The following is a 14,556-nucleotide window of genomic DNA, read 5'->3' on the forward strand; positions in this document are numbered from 1 at the left end:
CACTGGCAACAACTAAAATGCTACAGTTCTGACACAGAATGGTTTGACTTTATTTTTAGACTTGAATTTTCCTATGATTTCTGTCTTTTCCTCTCTCTCCAGGTTCCCAGCCAGCCTCAGAGAAGTCTTCCCAGCGACCATCAGAGAGCACAAACTGTAGCCCTACCCGGAAGAGGTCATCATCTGAGAGTACTTCATCAACAGGCAAGTACTATTTGTTGTACCAGACCTTAACTAGAATTTTCCATCTGTTACTTGTGAACAGACTTAGATTATGATACTATAAACTTTTACAACATAAAATAATTTGTATTTACGCATATGATACTGTAGAAAAAAACAAGCAGTCGTGGGATGTGTGAATGAGCAGAAATGTACACTGAAACAGTGTCCTAGTCCTCCCTTTTATGCTCCTGAAATCCAGGTAGGCTTACTCCCGGAGGTGTACTGGTTTTGATGTGGTCCAGAGGGAATAATTCAAAATGATTAGGTACAAGAGTAGGCAGACACAAAAATAGAGATTTTAAGAGGTAAAGGAGTATGTGGTGTTATAGGGCAGTGTGGACTGGAACTATTTAATAAAGACTTGGCTATATATATAAAATTGGCTTATTAGTAAAGCAGTAGTTTCCAAAGTAGCATTCACAAATCTCTGAGATATGCAAAATAGTTTATGAGGTTTTAAGAAGAATCTCTATTAATATTTATTTCTAATCTCAACTTTTAAAATGGGTAATGTTTATATATTTTAAATATGTATAATCTCTTAATACAGTATGTCATATTTATGGTGTTCATACACAGATTTAGATTGCACTCTCAGTTTTTCCTTTTTACTGATTGTGTGTTTACAAAAAAAAACTAGAGAGTAATATATATATATATTACAGATATATATACATATATCTTATATGTCTTATATATAAAGATATATGTGTGTGTGTGTGTGTCTATATATATAGATATGCCCTCTATCTGAGGATTTCAGAGGAGGAAGTCCTTTTCAATCTGTCAGTGTCATCAGGAGAGATGGGCAGTGGTAGGATCATTCTGGGCAGTGGGAGTAACATATGTAAAGGGGAGAATAGTGCGTTTAAGAAATTAAATAAAAGAGTCAGTGTGGTTAGGGTAAAGGGACTGAAGGTGAGGCTGGAAAGGCAGGTTGGGAACCTTATTAATAACGCTCAGGAACCATTGAAAATTTTATGCAAGGAAGTGACATACCGTTTCTTGGCTTTCTGTCATGTTTTTTGATTGGTAGATCACTTGTGACTTACGGTCAGAAAATCTAATTCCTTCATCATTTCAAGGCCACCCTGTCAAACTGTACCCGTGTCATGCTTGTTGAATCGATGATGATGAACTTCAACATATTTGAAGCTTTAGTAGCCCCATCTTGCCAGAGGTACAGTTGAACTCGAGCAGCAGTGAGAGTTCTGTCTCTCCGATGCTCTGTTTTCATACTGCTTCAGAGAGATTCTTAAACAACGAGTGACTACTTTGATGGTGTTGACCTAAACCAGGGTTTAGCGAACTGCAGCCTATGGACCAGATGTGATCCAAGGTTTCTTTTAGTGCAGCCTTCAGCTAAAAATAATTCTTACTTTTTTCTTTTTCTTTTTTTTTAAGATTTTATTTATTTAGAGACAGAGAGAGAGAGAGAGCACTAGCTGGGAGAGAGGAGGAGGCTAGAGAAGAAGGGAGAAGGAAAGGGAGAGAATCTCAAGCAGACTCCCCACTGAGTGCACAGCCTAATATGGGGCTAGGTTCCATAACCCTGACATCATGATCTGAACTGAAACCAAGAGTTGGACACTTAACTGACTGAGCCACCCAGGTGCCCCTGTTTTTATATTTTTAAAGGATTGCTTAAAAAGATAAAGGAGAAAGGGAAAAAAGTATATGTGAGACATATGTATCCTCGAAAGCCTAAAATATCTACCATTGAGATTTTTACAGAAAAAATTTGCCAATCCCGGAAAAGAAAGAATGAGATTTCAAGGAGATAGCCAGAAAGAAAATCACCAAAATAGTTTACTTTAGTAAACAAAAGAAATTACACCTAGATCCATAAAGTTACTCTTACCATAAGACCGTTTTATTCATTTAAATAAATATTTATTGAGAGTAACTGTGATACTGAGCACTGGAGATACAAACATGAATAAGATGAGGCCCCTGCCCTCAAGAATTCGGACATAGCCACCAGTAAAAGGTGTGTTAAATTCTGTAATGGACCAGTGTACCGAATATTGTGACACACAGAGGAACTCCAGCACTTAACATGTGGGTGACTAAAGAAGACATCCCTAAAGATGTGACAAATATACTTCTGTCATTTGTGTAAACACGTGGGGCAGAGTAGAGTAAGAATGTGTTTAGCACAAAGAAAGGCATAGAACCATAAAAGAGAATGCTATTTTTGGAGAGCAGCACATTGTTTGATGTTACTAGTGTGTGAGGGATATTACGTGATTGTGGTAGAGTGAGGCTGTATAAGTAGTTACAGACTGGACCCCGTATGGCGTAGGCTTTTTTGTTGTTTGTTTGTTTGTTTCATTTGGAGGCGTTGAGACTTTATTGTAGACGCCGTTGGGAACCACTGAAGGATTTTGAACAGGGAAGATAAAAATTATTTGATAGACTCTATAATTCAGAATAGGATAGATTTTGGAGAGCTAAAAAAGGCCTAGAATTTCAGTGGCTTGAGACAACAAGTCTTCCTTTTGTTTGTGCCCTGTGACCATTGTGGGTCTGCTGTGTGTTGTCTTCCTTCTCGGACCCTGTCCAACAGAGCCTCTATTGGCAGTGTTGCTGGTCTTATGAGAGAGGGTGAGGGGCATAGTGAAGCACTGACCACCTCTTCTAGTTTCTGCCCACATTTCAGTGCTAGAGCAAATCACGTGGGTAAGCCTTCTGTTGAGGAAGTGTGGGGAACGTAATGTTACAGAAGGCAGGGCAGCAAATACTTATGATAATAGCACAGTCTACCACATACACATTTTGGAAAAACTCTACAGCATTGCAGTGTGGAGAATGGAATGTGACAAGAAATGCGTAGATAATGGCTTCAGGTTTGGATATGTTCAGTTGGAACAGCGTTTGGGCTGTTGAGGTGGAGATGTTAGTTAGCCATTTGGAAATAGTGGCCTGTAGGTTGAGCGGGATCTCTGGTGGAGATGCAGACTGAGCAGTATGTAATAGAAACTTTAATCTGGAAACCCGGAGCTAACTTTAATCTGAGCTAACCTGGAGAGGACGGCAGGAATGCAGATTTAAGAAACATTCGCATTGGAGGGAAGTGGAAGAAAAGATGTCAGTGATGACATAAAAGTTTTAAATAGATTTTTTTTTATATAGAAAAAGCAAAGAGTACATGTAATAGAAGCCTCTTAATGGCAGATGTCACAAAGAGGTCAGGAAAGATTTGGACAGAAAGTGTTAATAATTGGGAAAATGATTTTTATAACACCAGTTTGCAGGTGGAGACTTAGAGCATTTTGGCTGCTTGGAAAGGGACTGCTAGAATTCAGATGGCCTTGGTGTAAATTTGAGCTCTTTATTTCCAGCAATGAGGTAGATTAGATGTACTGAGCAGACAAATAAACTTCTTGGTACCTAAAACTAAAAATACTTGATAAAATTTGGAAAACATTTCTTAAAACATAGCTGAACTTTGAAATAAATAAATAGGAAACCAGAAGTTTTCAGAAAGTTTGATTCAGCAGGACTTAGGAGTATTAGAACCGCTTAACATCGGCCTCTTTCCTGGTGGCCTAGAGCCTGAGCAGCACAGAAATTCATAGCAGACTTCCCTGCATAAATCTGGCACTCCCTAAAGGTGACATTTACCAGGGTAAGAGCAAGTGGAAACAAACCCGTCGCAGAAGGCAGCGATTCCTTGTTTCAGTTTGGCTTTGGGAGAACAGGAAAAGGAGCTCCTCTCCACAAGCTCATTCTCACCTCCTGTGTCACATGCAGATTTTTTTTAAAGATTTTATTTATTTGACAGAGAGTGAGAGAGAGCACAGCGGGGGGGGGGGGGCTACAGAGGGAGAAGCAGGCTCCCCACTGAGCAGGGAGCCTGACTTGGGACCTGCAGATTTATATTGCCTGTGGGACCCAGAGAAAAATTAATGAAAATATGTTGTCGAGTGGGAGTGCCCTGGGTTCCTTCCAGAGCCAAATGCAAATTTAATTTCTGTTCAGTATAAACCTAAGTGTTTTTGATCAGTATATCCTCAATCTTGGTTGACCTAGCATTCTCATTTCCTTCGGTAGCACAAGAGTGACAACCTTTATTTTGCATTCAAAAGGCAAATCACTCAATCAGAACTATGTCCTAACCTTCTAGTTACAGACAAAGAAATGAAATTTGTACAGAGGCCATCTGTTTAGTAATTGAGATATGTAAACAACTGAACAAATACAATTTTGTACGAGACATCTTATGGCCCATCCTTGAACTAATGCTCTGTTTTGAAATAAATCCAAAGGGATAAATACACTAAAAGGGATAATACATAAAAATTTACTGATGGCGGCAGTCATTGTTATGAAACTATTGTCTGTGACCTTAGCAGGATCTACTGGGAAACATGGCAGTAGACTGCCTAGACTGACTTACAGTGTGGAAGCTGGGTTCAAGGGCACATGTTCTCAGAGAGACCCAGGTAGAATGTGTCCTGGCTTTTTTACCCCAAACGTGAAAATCACCATGTTCTTACTTCTGTGGAATTCTCTTTGCTAGAAGCAACTCACTAAGGGCAGCTCATATTCAAGAGGTAGGGGATTAGATGCTACCATTTGATGGGAGAAAAAAGACGTGTACAGATTGTAATAGCTCTACAAGCAGTTAGGCTGTTGCTTTAGGGCAGGGAGACAAGGTTAGCTTAGTAGCAAGTGGCTGTGGTAGTGTGAAGGAAAGTGGAGAGGTTCAAGAGACCAGACTAACATAAAACCACATTTTATGGTTTGTGGGGAGAGTAGAGGAGAAATAATAGATGATGTGGCCTGAGCTTGGCTGACAAAATTCCTGTCGTGATTGGTGTTCTGTATATGTAACGTTGAAGAGTCGGCTTTACGGTATCATTCACTGAGGTTGGTAGTCTGGGGGAGCAAGGTTGAAGGAGGAGGTAATGACTTAAGTTGTGAATGCGAATTTGAGAAATCTGTGAAACATGCAAAAGTAGAGAAGTAGAAAAAAGTTTTGTTCAGAAAATACAGACTTGGGCATCATTAGAATATAGGTGGTAGTTGAATGAATTGCCAAAGAGGGTGGAGAGTTCAACAAGGAAAGCACTTGTATCAGAGAGAGAGAGAAATGCTCGCAGGCCCAAGCCACGTATAGGAAAGAGGCAGTTCTCATTGTGGTCATCTTCAGATAAAATTGAAGATTAGTACATGTGTTCTGATCATTGAAACTCTGATAATAAACATGTTGCCAGTGGGGAAGTAAGTATGAAAGGTAAAGACACAGTACTGGGGATTCGGGACCTCTGCAGTTAAATCTGATACAGCTGCAAGTAATTGGAAGATAACCAAACTGTATTATCAGAGAAACAGTGGAGGCCAGATTTTAAGTAGTGATATTTAATAGCGCTGAGAATTTGAAATTTGAAAAATACTGAATTTAAGCAAGACTACTGGATATTATCTGAAGGGAATTATTGGTAATTTGAGAAAAATTCCAGTGTGTTCTGATGAGATTGAATCTACAGTGGGGCTTGTAAAGGAGTACCTAGAATAGTATCACATTTTAGACTCACATAGGTAGGAAATCCATCGATCAGCTTTGGAAAAGTACGACCTGTGTTCATTAGTAGTAAACAATTAGGCATCTTGGGAAACGGCCCTGTTACAATCTGATGTTTACAAATATTGTAGAACTAACATGGCTTGCCAGAGGAAGGTGAGCATTTCCCACATTATGTGTCGTCATAAAAAAGTGCAGAGTGGTATTTGAAGAAACAAAGATCCCCAAGTCATTGGGCCACTAAGATAACAAGGTTCATCAAAGACTACTTATTTTCCAGTCTTACCATCAACATGTATTCTTTCTAAACTAGTTTATTCATATGTTTAGTATTCTAGTTTTAAAACTTTTTTCCCAAGAAGTTTCACTTAACATCCTTTGTACTTGCAGCATTGTCAGAAAAAGGACTGAACTAGAACTATCACCAGCATTTAACTGGCAAGTCTCTAAACTTAAATGAACTGTTTTGAAGAAATAAACTATTTCTTTCCGCTCCTCATCTCAGAGAGTGAGAATTGTTGTTGTTGCTTTTTAACTCACATATTGTTATAGAAACAGGCCAATTTTGAATTTATTATGATTACTGTAATATGCCTTATTCAGGAAAATAAACCATCAACTTGCTTGGAAGAGACAAATGCATATGGTGTTAGGATGTTTAATCCTGTTTAGAAAAATGGAGCAGTATTCCTTTTCTTCTGTCTAAAAAGTTACTTAAATGACCAGCTGTGTTCAGTTTGTATCTATGTGTGATTTGTCATCTTATTTAGTAAACGGAGTTCCCTCTCGAAGTCCAAGATTGCTTGCTTCTGGGGATGACTCTGTGGATAGTCTGCTGCAGCGGATGGTCCAACATGAGGACCATGAGCCCCTGGAGAAGAATATAGATGCTGTGATTGCATCTGCCACAGGGCCACCTTCCTCCAGTCCAGGCCACAGCCACAGCAAGGAGCGAGCCCTGGGAAAACCAGACAGCCTCCTGGTGCCCACAGCCCCCACTGACTCTTGCAGTAGCAGCATCTCACTCCTGTCTGAGAAGTTGCCGAGCAGCTGCTCACCCCACCATATCAAGAGAAGTGTTGTGGAAGCCATGCAGCGCCAAGCTCGGAAAATGTGCAATTATGACAAAATCTTGGCCACTAAGAAAAACCTGGACCATGTCAATAAAATATTAAAAGCCAAAAAACTCCAGAGACAGGCCAGGACAGGGAATAACTTTGTGAAACGCAGACCGGGGCGACCTCGGAAATGCCCCCTCCAGGCTGTGGTGTCAATGCAAGCATTCCAGGCTGCCCGGTTTGTCAGCCCCGACTTGAATGAAGGCGAAGAAAGAACAGCGCTGCCCCTCCGTCCCGACACAGTTACGGATGTCATTGAGGCTGTTGTGCAGAGCGTAAACCTGAGTCCAGAACATAAGAAAGGGCTGAAGAGGAAAAGTTGGCTGTTGGAAGAACAGACCAAGAAAAAGCAGAAGCCATTCCCAGAGGAAGAGCAAGAGCATACTAAGAGGTAATTATCCTTGTTTGACGTTTTATTTGAGGAGAGAAAAATAGCTTTTTATAAACATGACATACGTATGCAGCCGAATTCTTCAGGTAACCTCCTAACCTTTCATTTTGTAAAACCTATATTATTCTGTTTTGTTTAAAAGTGTTCTTATTTATGGCTGCCCAAAATTACAAATAATTAAGAAAGCACATGGGATGTAACAGTCCATTCTGAACCCCTGACTTTGCAGAGGAGGAAATCAAGGCCCAGAGAGGTTATATATTTTACCCAGCACATAGCTATGTGCCTGCGATTATTTTTAGGCTTACACTTGCTTCTCTGTGCTGCAAACTTTTCATCCTATCATCACATACATTTTTCTGCATGTTAGATTTACTTTCTTCATAGTTTCTTTGTTATATTCTTACTTTTTTCTAAAAGGTGTAGAGCACAGAGCCAAAAATCACTCCCCAAAAAAGAGTTTTTAATCCTTTTGTTATGTATCCAACCAGATTCTTTCCCTGAAGGTTTGTTTGGTAGTTTTAAATGAGTTAATACAATATGCACCATTTGCAAATGAGTTTTCCTTTACTAAATACAGCGTGCTAAGTCATAGATAACATGGCAGCCCCTGTTCACAATTAGAGGAATACAAATTAAAACTGTTAGACACATTTTAAGCCTCTTTTTTTTTTTTTAAAGACTTATTTATTTACTTATTTGACAGAGACAGCCAGGGAGAGAGGGAACACAAGCAGGGGGAGCGGGAACACAAGCAGGGGGAGTGGGAGAGGAAGAAGCAGGCTCATAGCAGAGGAGCCTGATGTGGGGCTCGATCCCACCGCCGGGATCACGCCCTGAGCTGAAGGCAGACGCTTAACGACTGAGCCACCCAGGCGCCCCTCTTTTTTTTTTTTTTTTTAAAGATTTTATTTATTTGACAGAGAGAGACAGCAAGAGAGGGAACATAAGCAAGGGGAGTGGGAGAGGGAGAAGCAGGCTTCCCGTCAAGCAGGGAGCCCGATGCGGGGCTCCCTCCCAGGACCCTGGGATCATGACCTGAGCTGAAGGCAGACGCTTAATGGCTGAGCCACCCAGGCACCCCTAGAGATTTCATTTTTTTTTTAAAGATTTTATTTTTATTTATTCGACAGAGATAGAGACAGCCAGCGAGAGAGGGAACACAAACAGGGGGAGCGGGAGAGGAAGAAGCAGGCTCATAGCGGAGGTGCCTGATGTGGAGCTCGATCCCATAACGCCAGGATCACGCCCTGAGCCGAAGGCAGACGCTTAACTGCTGTGCCACCCAGGGGCCCCAAGATTTCATTTTAAAAAGAGATTTAATCTTCTAAAAAATTTTAAAATGGTAGTAGTCTTACCACTACTTATTAATTTATTTTTCCCTACTTATTTGAAATGATACCTTTATTATATACTAAATTCTTACATGTCTTTGAGTCTTAGGGTCTATTTTTATTATTTCTTCCCATCAGACTATTTTAGTATCAGTATTTTCCCATTTTAATCATTGAGGCTTTAAAATATTGAAAAGAGGGGCCCCTGGGTGGCTTAGTCGGTTAAGCGTCTGCCTTTGGCTCAGGTCCATTGTCTCAGGGTCCTGGGATCGAGCCCCGTGTTGGGCCCCCTGCTTCTCCCTCTGCCCTTCCTCCTCACTCGTTCACTCTCTCTCTCAAATAAATAAATAAATAATCTTTTAAAAAAGTACTGCAAAGAGAATGATTTCTGCCTTCACCGTAGTGAGAAAGTGACAATTCATGACATTTTGACTGTTCACGTTAGGGGAAGGGCCACCTTAAAAATGTGCTTCAGAGAAAAGCTTTTATTCCAGAAAAGCCTTTCTGTTCCAGGAAATCCTAGTATCATAGTCACCAACATTAAACACTTAATTTCCCAGGAATTACATTTTAGAATTTGAAGAAATTATGAAGAGAAAGATACAATTTCTACCCTCAGGAGTAGAGGGGAATGTATCAAGAAAGGACATGACACAAGGAGTTCCCAGAGCAACAGTTTTTCACCTTTTTCTGACTGGAACCTACTGTAGTACTTGTTACATAGCAGGGGTTTGTTCATCTACTTATTCAATAAGTATTTATTGCAAAAGTATTTATCCTATGTTCTAAGGATAGGTAACAATGGTAAGCAAGTATAGATATATTCCCTATCCTCGTGGATCGCATAGTCTGAGTTCCAGTATGAACAGTTATTTAGTGTTACAAGAATATATTGTTGAGGTAATTGACCTAGGTTCCCTGTGGAAGTAATTACTAAATTAAAATCTGAAGAGTAGACTTAATCTGTTATTTAAAGGGGCAGGGCTAGAACAAATATTATGGGCTTAGTATGAAAAGGCTTGGCAGGTTTAAGGAAGTGAAAGAAAGCTTTTGTGGCCAAAACACAGAGCCAATTAGTATGGTCTGGAGCCTGGAGAATAAGTCTAAAGGAAAGAATGTGGGGACCAGATCACGCAGAGGGCCTTGTTTGCCGTGTTGAAGAGTTTGGACACTATTTGTTGATTAACAAACCAGATTGTAAAAGAGTAACATAATAATTATGAGGTGGGCTCTAGACTCAGAAGAACCTGGGTTCAAATCCTAGTTCTAAAAGGAAAAAAAATAAATTTAAATAACTAGATAAAAAATAAAATCATAATAAAAATATTAAAAACACTTAGAACTGAATAAACACTATGCTACATATTAAAAGTTGTGGGATGTATCTAACGAGTTGCCTAGAGAGAGATTCATAGCCTTTAAGGCTTATATTATTTTTTTAATGCTGAAAATTCATGAACCAATAGGCCAAATAAGAGATGAGAAAAGCAAGGGAACATGCCCCAAAATGGCAAATGAAGGAGATGGAAACATATACATTAAATTAACAAAACAAAGCTAAGGTATAATAGAATCACCGAAGACCAGAGTTAGTTCCTTGAAGACTAGTAAAACATACACACTGCTGGTAAAGTTGATCAGTGAAGAACATTATGAGTTAAGAAGGAGATAAGCTATATATGAGAGATTAAAAAATGACTACTATAAGCAGTTATTTATAAAATAAAATCTTGTGGCAAAGAAAGCAGCAGGACTAGACAGTTTACAAGAAAATTCAACTGCATTTGAAGTAAAAGCATCATTCTAGTCTTACTAAAGCTCTTTAGGGGCGCCTGTCCGGCTCATTCAGTGAAGCTTGTGACTCTTGATCTCAGGGTTATGAGTTCCAGCCCCACGTTGGGTGTAGAGATACTTACATAAATAAACTTAAGAAAAAAAAAAAAAAGACTCTTTATAGATGATGAGGGGAAATAGGGAAGGGGTGGCACCTGGGTGGCTCAGTCATTAAGCATCTGCCTTCAGCTCAGGTCATGATCCCAGGGTTCTGGGATAGAGCCCCGCGTCAGGCTCCCTGCTCAGCGGGAAGCTTGCTTCTCCCTCTCCCACTCCCCCTGCTTGTGTTCCCTCTCTCACTGGCTGTCTCTCTCTGTCAAATAAATAAATAAAATCTTAAAAAAAAAAAAAAAAGAGGGGGAATACACATACAGAAAATAAAAAGACATAAAAAATCATTTAAAAAAAATTTTCCCAAATTAAACAACCAATGTAGACATAGAAGGGGTAAATATATAGAACATTGCTAGTTAGCATCCCATGTGCCTTCCCAATCACGAACTGCTTCCTTACCATTAACCATAATCAGTCTCCTGACTTCTAAGGTAACGCCATCTTTAACTTTTTAGTACTATTTAAGTATGTAACCCTGACAATATTGTTTAGTTTATCCTTACCGAACTTCATTTGGACGGAATTATACATGACGTATGCTTTTGTGTCTCACCTTTTTTGTTCACCATATATATATACACATATTAAACCATCTGTGTTACGTGTTGCTGTATTTACCTTCTTTTCATTATTGTGTACTAATCTATTGTATGTATACAATACAGTTTTTCCATTTTACTGTTGGGTTATTTCCACTTTGAGGCTGTTACCCAAAAATGTTGCTCTTAATATTTCTTTAATGTCCCCTGATGGATATGTGTGCTAATTTCTTTAGGGTATATTCCAAGGAATAGAATTAATGAGTAAAGTGAAAGTTTTGTCCCAAGACTTAATTTCAGGCTATGGTATATTAAGCTAGTGTGGAACTGAGTAGGTAAGAGAAACAAATCCATGTGTGTATGCAAGCTTGCTATATGACAGAGGTAACACTGCATGTCAATAGGGAGAGAAAACAGTATTTAATAAACTGTGCCCTAAAAGTTGATGTCACATAGTAATGGAAATGAAACTGGATTCTGTCTTATCTTATATACAAAAAGTAATTCCTGGTTGACTAAATCCATAAGTGTTAAAAGCAAAACTTTAAACTTTCAAAGGCTAATAGATGGAAGGAGAAAAATTTCACAACCTTGTTGTCAGGAAGGATTTCATAAACAAGATACCAAAAACAGTAGCCATATAGGTAAAGACTGAGATACTGGATTATAAGAAAACTGAGAACTCATCAAACATCATGACAAATGTATGAAGATCTACAAAGTGGGAAATTTATAACACATATAATGTGTATAGTTTTGGTATCCAGAATATATAACAACAACAAAAAAAAAGTATTACAAATAAATCCTATATAATCTAGCAATTCCCCTCTGGAAAACGTCTTGCCCAAAAATCATCAGAAAACACTTTTTGGAAAGGTAGGAGCGAGATTGATTATAACATATAGAAAATGGAGGGGCGCCTGGGTGGCACAGCGGTTAAGCGTCTGCCTTCAGCTCAGGGCGTGATCCCAGCGTTATGGGATCGAGCCCCACATCAGGCTCCTCTGCTATGAGCCTGCTTCTTCCTCTCCCACTCCCCCTGCTTGTGTTCCCTTTCTCGCTGGCTGTCTCTATCTCTGTCGAATAAATAAATAAAATCTTTAAAAAAAAAAAAACATATAGAAAATGGAAATTTCCAAGATTACTGTGAAAAGGAATAAATACATTTTCATGCAATGATATGTGATATGGTAATAGAAATAATGAATTACAGCTGATATGTAATAATAATGAATGAGTCTTAGAAACATAGTATTAAGTAAAAAAAGCAAGTCCCTAAAAACGATTTACTAGCTGGTACTATTTTTATAAAGCAAAAAAGTAAAAGAAAAACATGGAAATTGAACAAAATATTATATTGGTGTAGATAAATATATCATAAAACCATGTTTTATCTTATTATTTTATTTTATTTTTTTTTTTTTAGAGAGACAGCATGCACGTGAGTGGAGGGAGGTGGGTGGTGGAGGTGCAGAGGGAGAGAGAATTGTAAGCAGGTTCCATGCCCACTGTAGAGCCTCATGGGGGACTTGATCTCATGATCTTAAGATCATGACCTGAGCAGAAATCAAGAGTCCAGCACTTAACTGACTGAGCCACCCAGGCTCCCCCATAAAACCATATATATTTTTTTACTTAGTACGTGCACGGGGGGAGGGGCACAGGGAGAAGGAGATTGAGAATCTCAAGTAGACTCCCTGCTGAGTGCAAAACTCAATGCCCAGCTCAATCTCATGACCCTGAGATCATGACCTGAACTGAAACCAAGAGTTGGGTGCTCAACCTACTGAGCCACCCAGGCACCCATTGAAATATTCATTTTTAAAGCCATTAGGCATAGGTATCCAAATCGGTAATGGAAACCATGGTGACCCTGAGTTTGCTGTTAGAGACCTAATGGAGTGAGGAGTTGGGCCATGGGACAAAGTGGTGAGAGCATCAACACAGCCTAGGGTGTCAGAGCCTGAGTAGAATGAGATGATACTCTTGTAAAGAAAGTGTACAGAGGTGGTGTAGTTGGTTAAGCGTCCAGCTCTTGATTTTGGCTCAGGTCATGACCCCAGGATCGTGAGATCAAGCCCCATGTCAGGCTCCATGCTCAGCAAGGAGTCTGCTTCTCTCTCTCTCCCTCTGTCCCCTGCCCCCACTCACATATGCTCTCTCTCAAATAAATAAATTAATCTTTAAGAAAAAGAGTTGAGTGAGTGAGTGCCAGATGTTGGATATAGATACCAGCAAGGTTAGGAAGTTGTCCATCCCAGACTTCATTAATAAGAATGTTTAAAATTAGGCGTTTGCATTTCTTGTAAGCTGTCATGGTAATTGTGGTGAGTGTGGTCTGTGGACAGCACATGGGGAGACACAGCACTGGGAGAATTTATATATGTAGGTGATAAGCAGGAACGCAGAAAACATTTGTGATTGCAAAAGAAAGAAGTAAGATAAGGCACAGAAGTAGAAATGAATTTGCCTGGAAAGGAGAACAGTAAAAAATAAATAATAAATGATTTAATCATTTACATAAGAACAGGTAAAAAGATAAATAATAAATTCATTGGCTAGACAGATGAGTGAATAGGCAGATAGAAAGATAGATCCTGGGGCGCCTGGGTGGTGCAGTCGTTAAGCGTCTGTCTGCCTTCGGCTCCGGGCGTGATCCCAGCGTTCTGGGATCGAGCCCCACATCGCGCTTCTCCGCTGGGAGCCTGCTTCTTCTTCTTCCACTCCCCCTGCTTGTGTTCCCTCTCTCACTAGCTGTCTCTCTGTCAAATAAATAAAATCTTTAAAAAAAAAAAAAAAAAGAAAGAAAGAAAGATCCTATAACCAAGTATGATGTATCCCAGTAATGCACGACTTGTTCAACAATTAAAAGTCAGTTAAGGTTATTCACCACATCAAAAGGCTAAAGAAGAAAAGTCACACAATCATATCAATAAATGAAGAAACATAATTTCACACACTCTAACACGTTTGTGATAAAAACTCTGAGCACTCTGTGATCAGGAAACTACCTCAACATAATAAAGGCCATGCACAAAAACACCACAGCAGACAACCTCAGTGGTGAGGGGTTGGGAGCTTTTCCCCTGATGCCAGGAACAAGGGAAGATACCCGCCTGTGCCACTTCAATTCAGCATAGTATTGAAATTCCCAACCAGAGCCGTCAGGCAAGAAAAAGAAGTAAAAGGCATCCACGTTGTACAGGAAAAAATAAAATTAGCCCTGTTCACAGATGCCATGATCTTCTATGCCGAAAACCTTGAAAATCTCACGCAAAAACTTTTAAAGCTACTGGACAAGTTCAGCAAAGTTGAGAACACAGACTCCACACACAAAATCAGCTGCATTCCTGTAAACCAACAATTTTCCCGAAAGGAAATTAAGAAAACAATTCTTCTTACAGTAGCTTCAAAAAGAATAGAATAGTTATGAATAAATTCAGGAAGGCAAAACTTACATGTTGAAAAC

The 14,556-nt window shown here is 39.4% G+C and overlaps 1 protein-coding gene across 4 annotated transcripts in view; it reads left to right on the forward strand.

Moving 5' to 3' along the window:
* ASH1L (ASH1 like histone lysine methyltransferase) overlaps positions 1-14,556 on the forward strand; it is a 176,245-nt gene that overhangs the window by 78,098 nt on the left and 83,591 nt on the right. For all 4 annotated transcript variants that reach the window (XM_034667483.1, XM_034667485.1, XM_034667484.1 and 1 more), the window contains 2 exons: positions 103-204; positions 6,526-7,264. In XM_034667483.1, the coding sequence (XP_034523374.1) occupies positions 103-204; positions 6,526-7,264 (841 nt within the window). The remainder of the gene's footprint in view (positions 1-102; positions 205-6,525; positions 7,265-14,556) is intronic.

The sequence above is a fragment of the Ailuropoda melanoleuca genome, chromosome 8 (assembly GCF_002007445.2).
Source record: "Ailuropoda melanoleuca isolate Jingjing chromosome 8, ASM200744v2, whole genome shotgun sequence".
Lineage (NCBI taxonomy): Eukaryota > Metazoa > Chordata > Mammalia > Carnivora > Ursidae > Ailuropoda > Ailuropoda melanoleuca.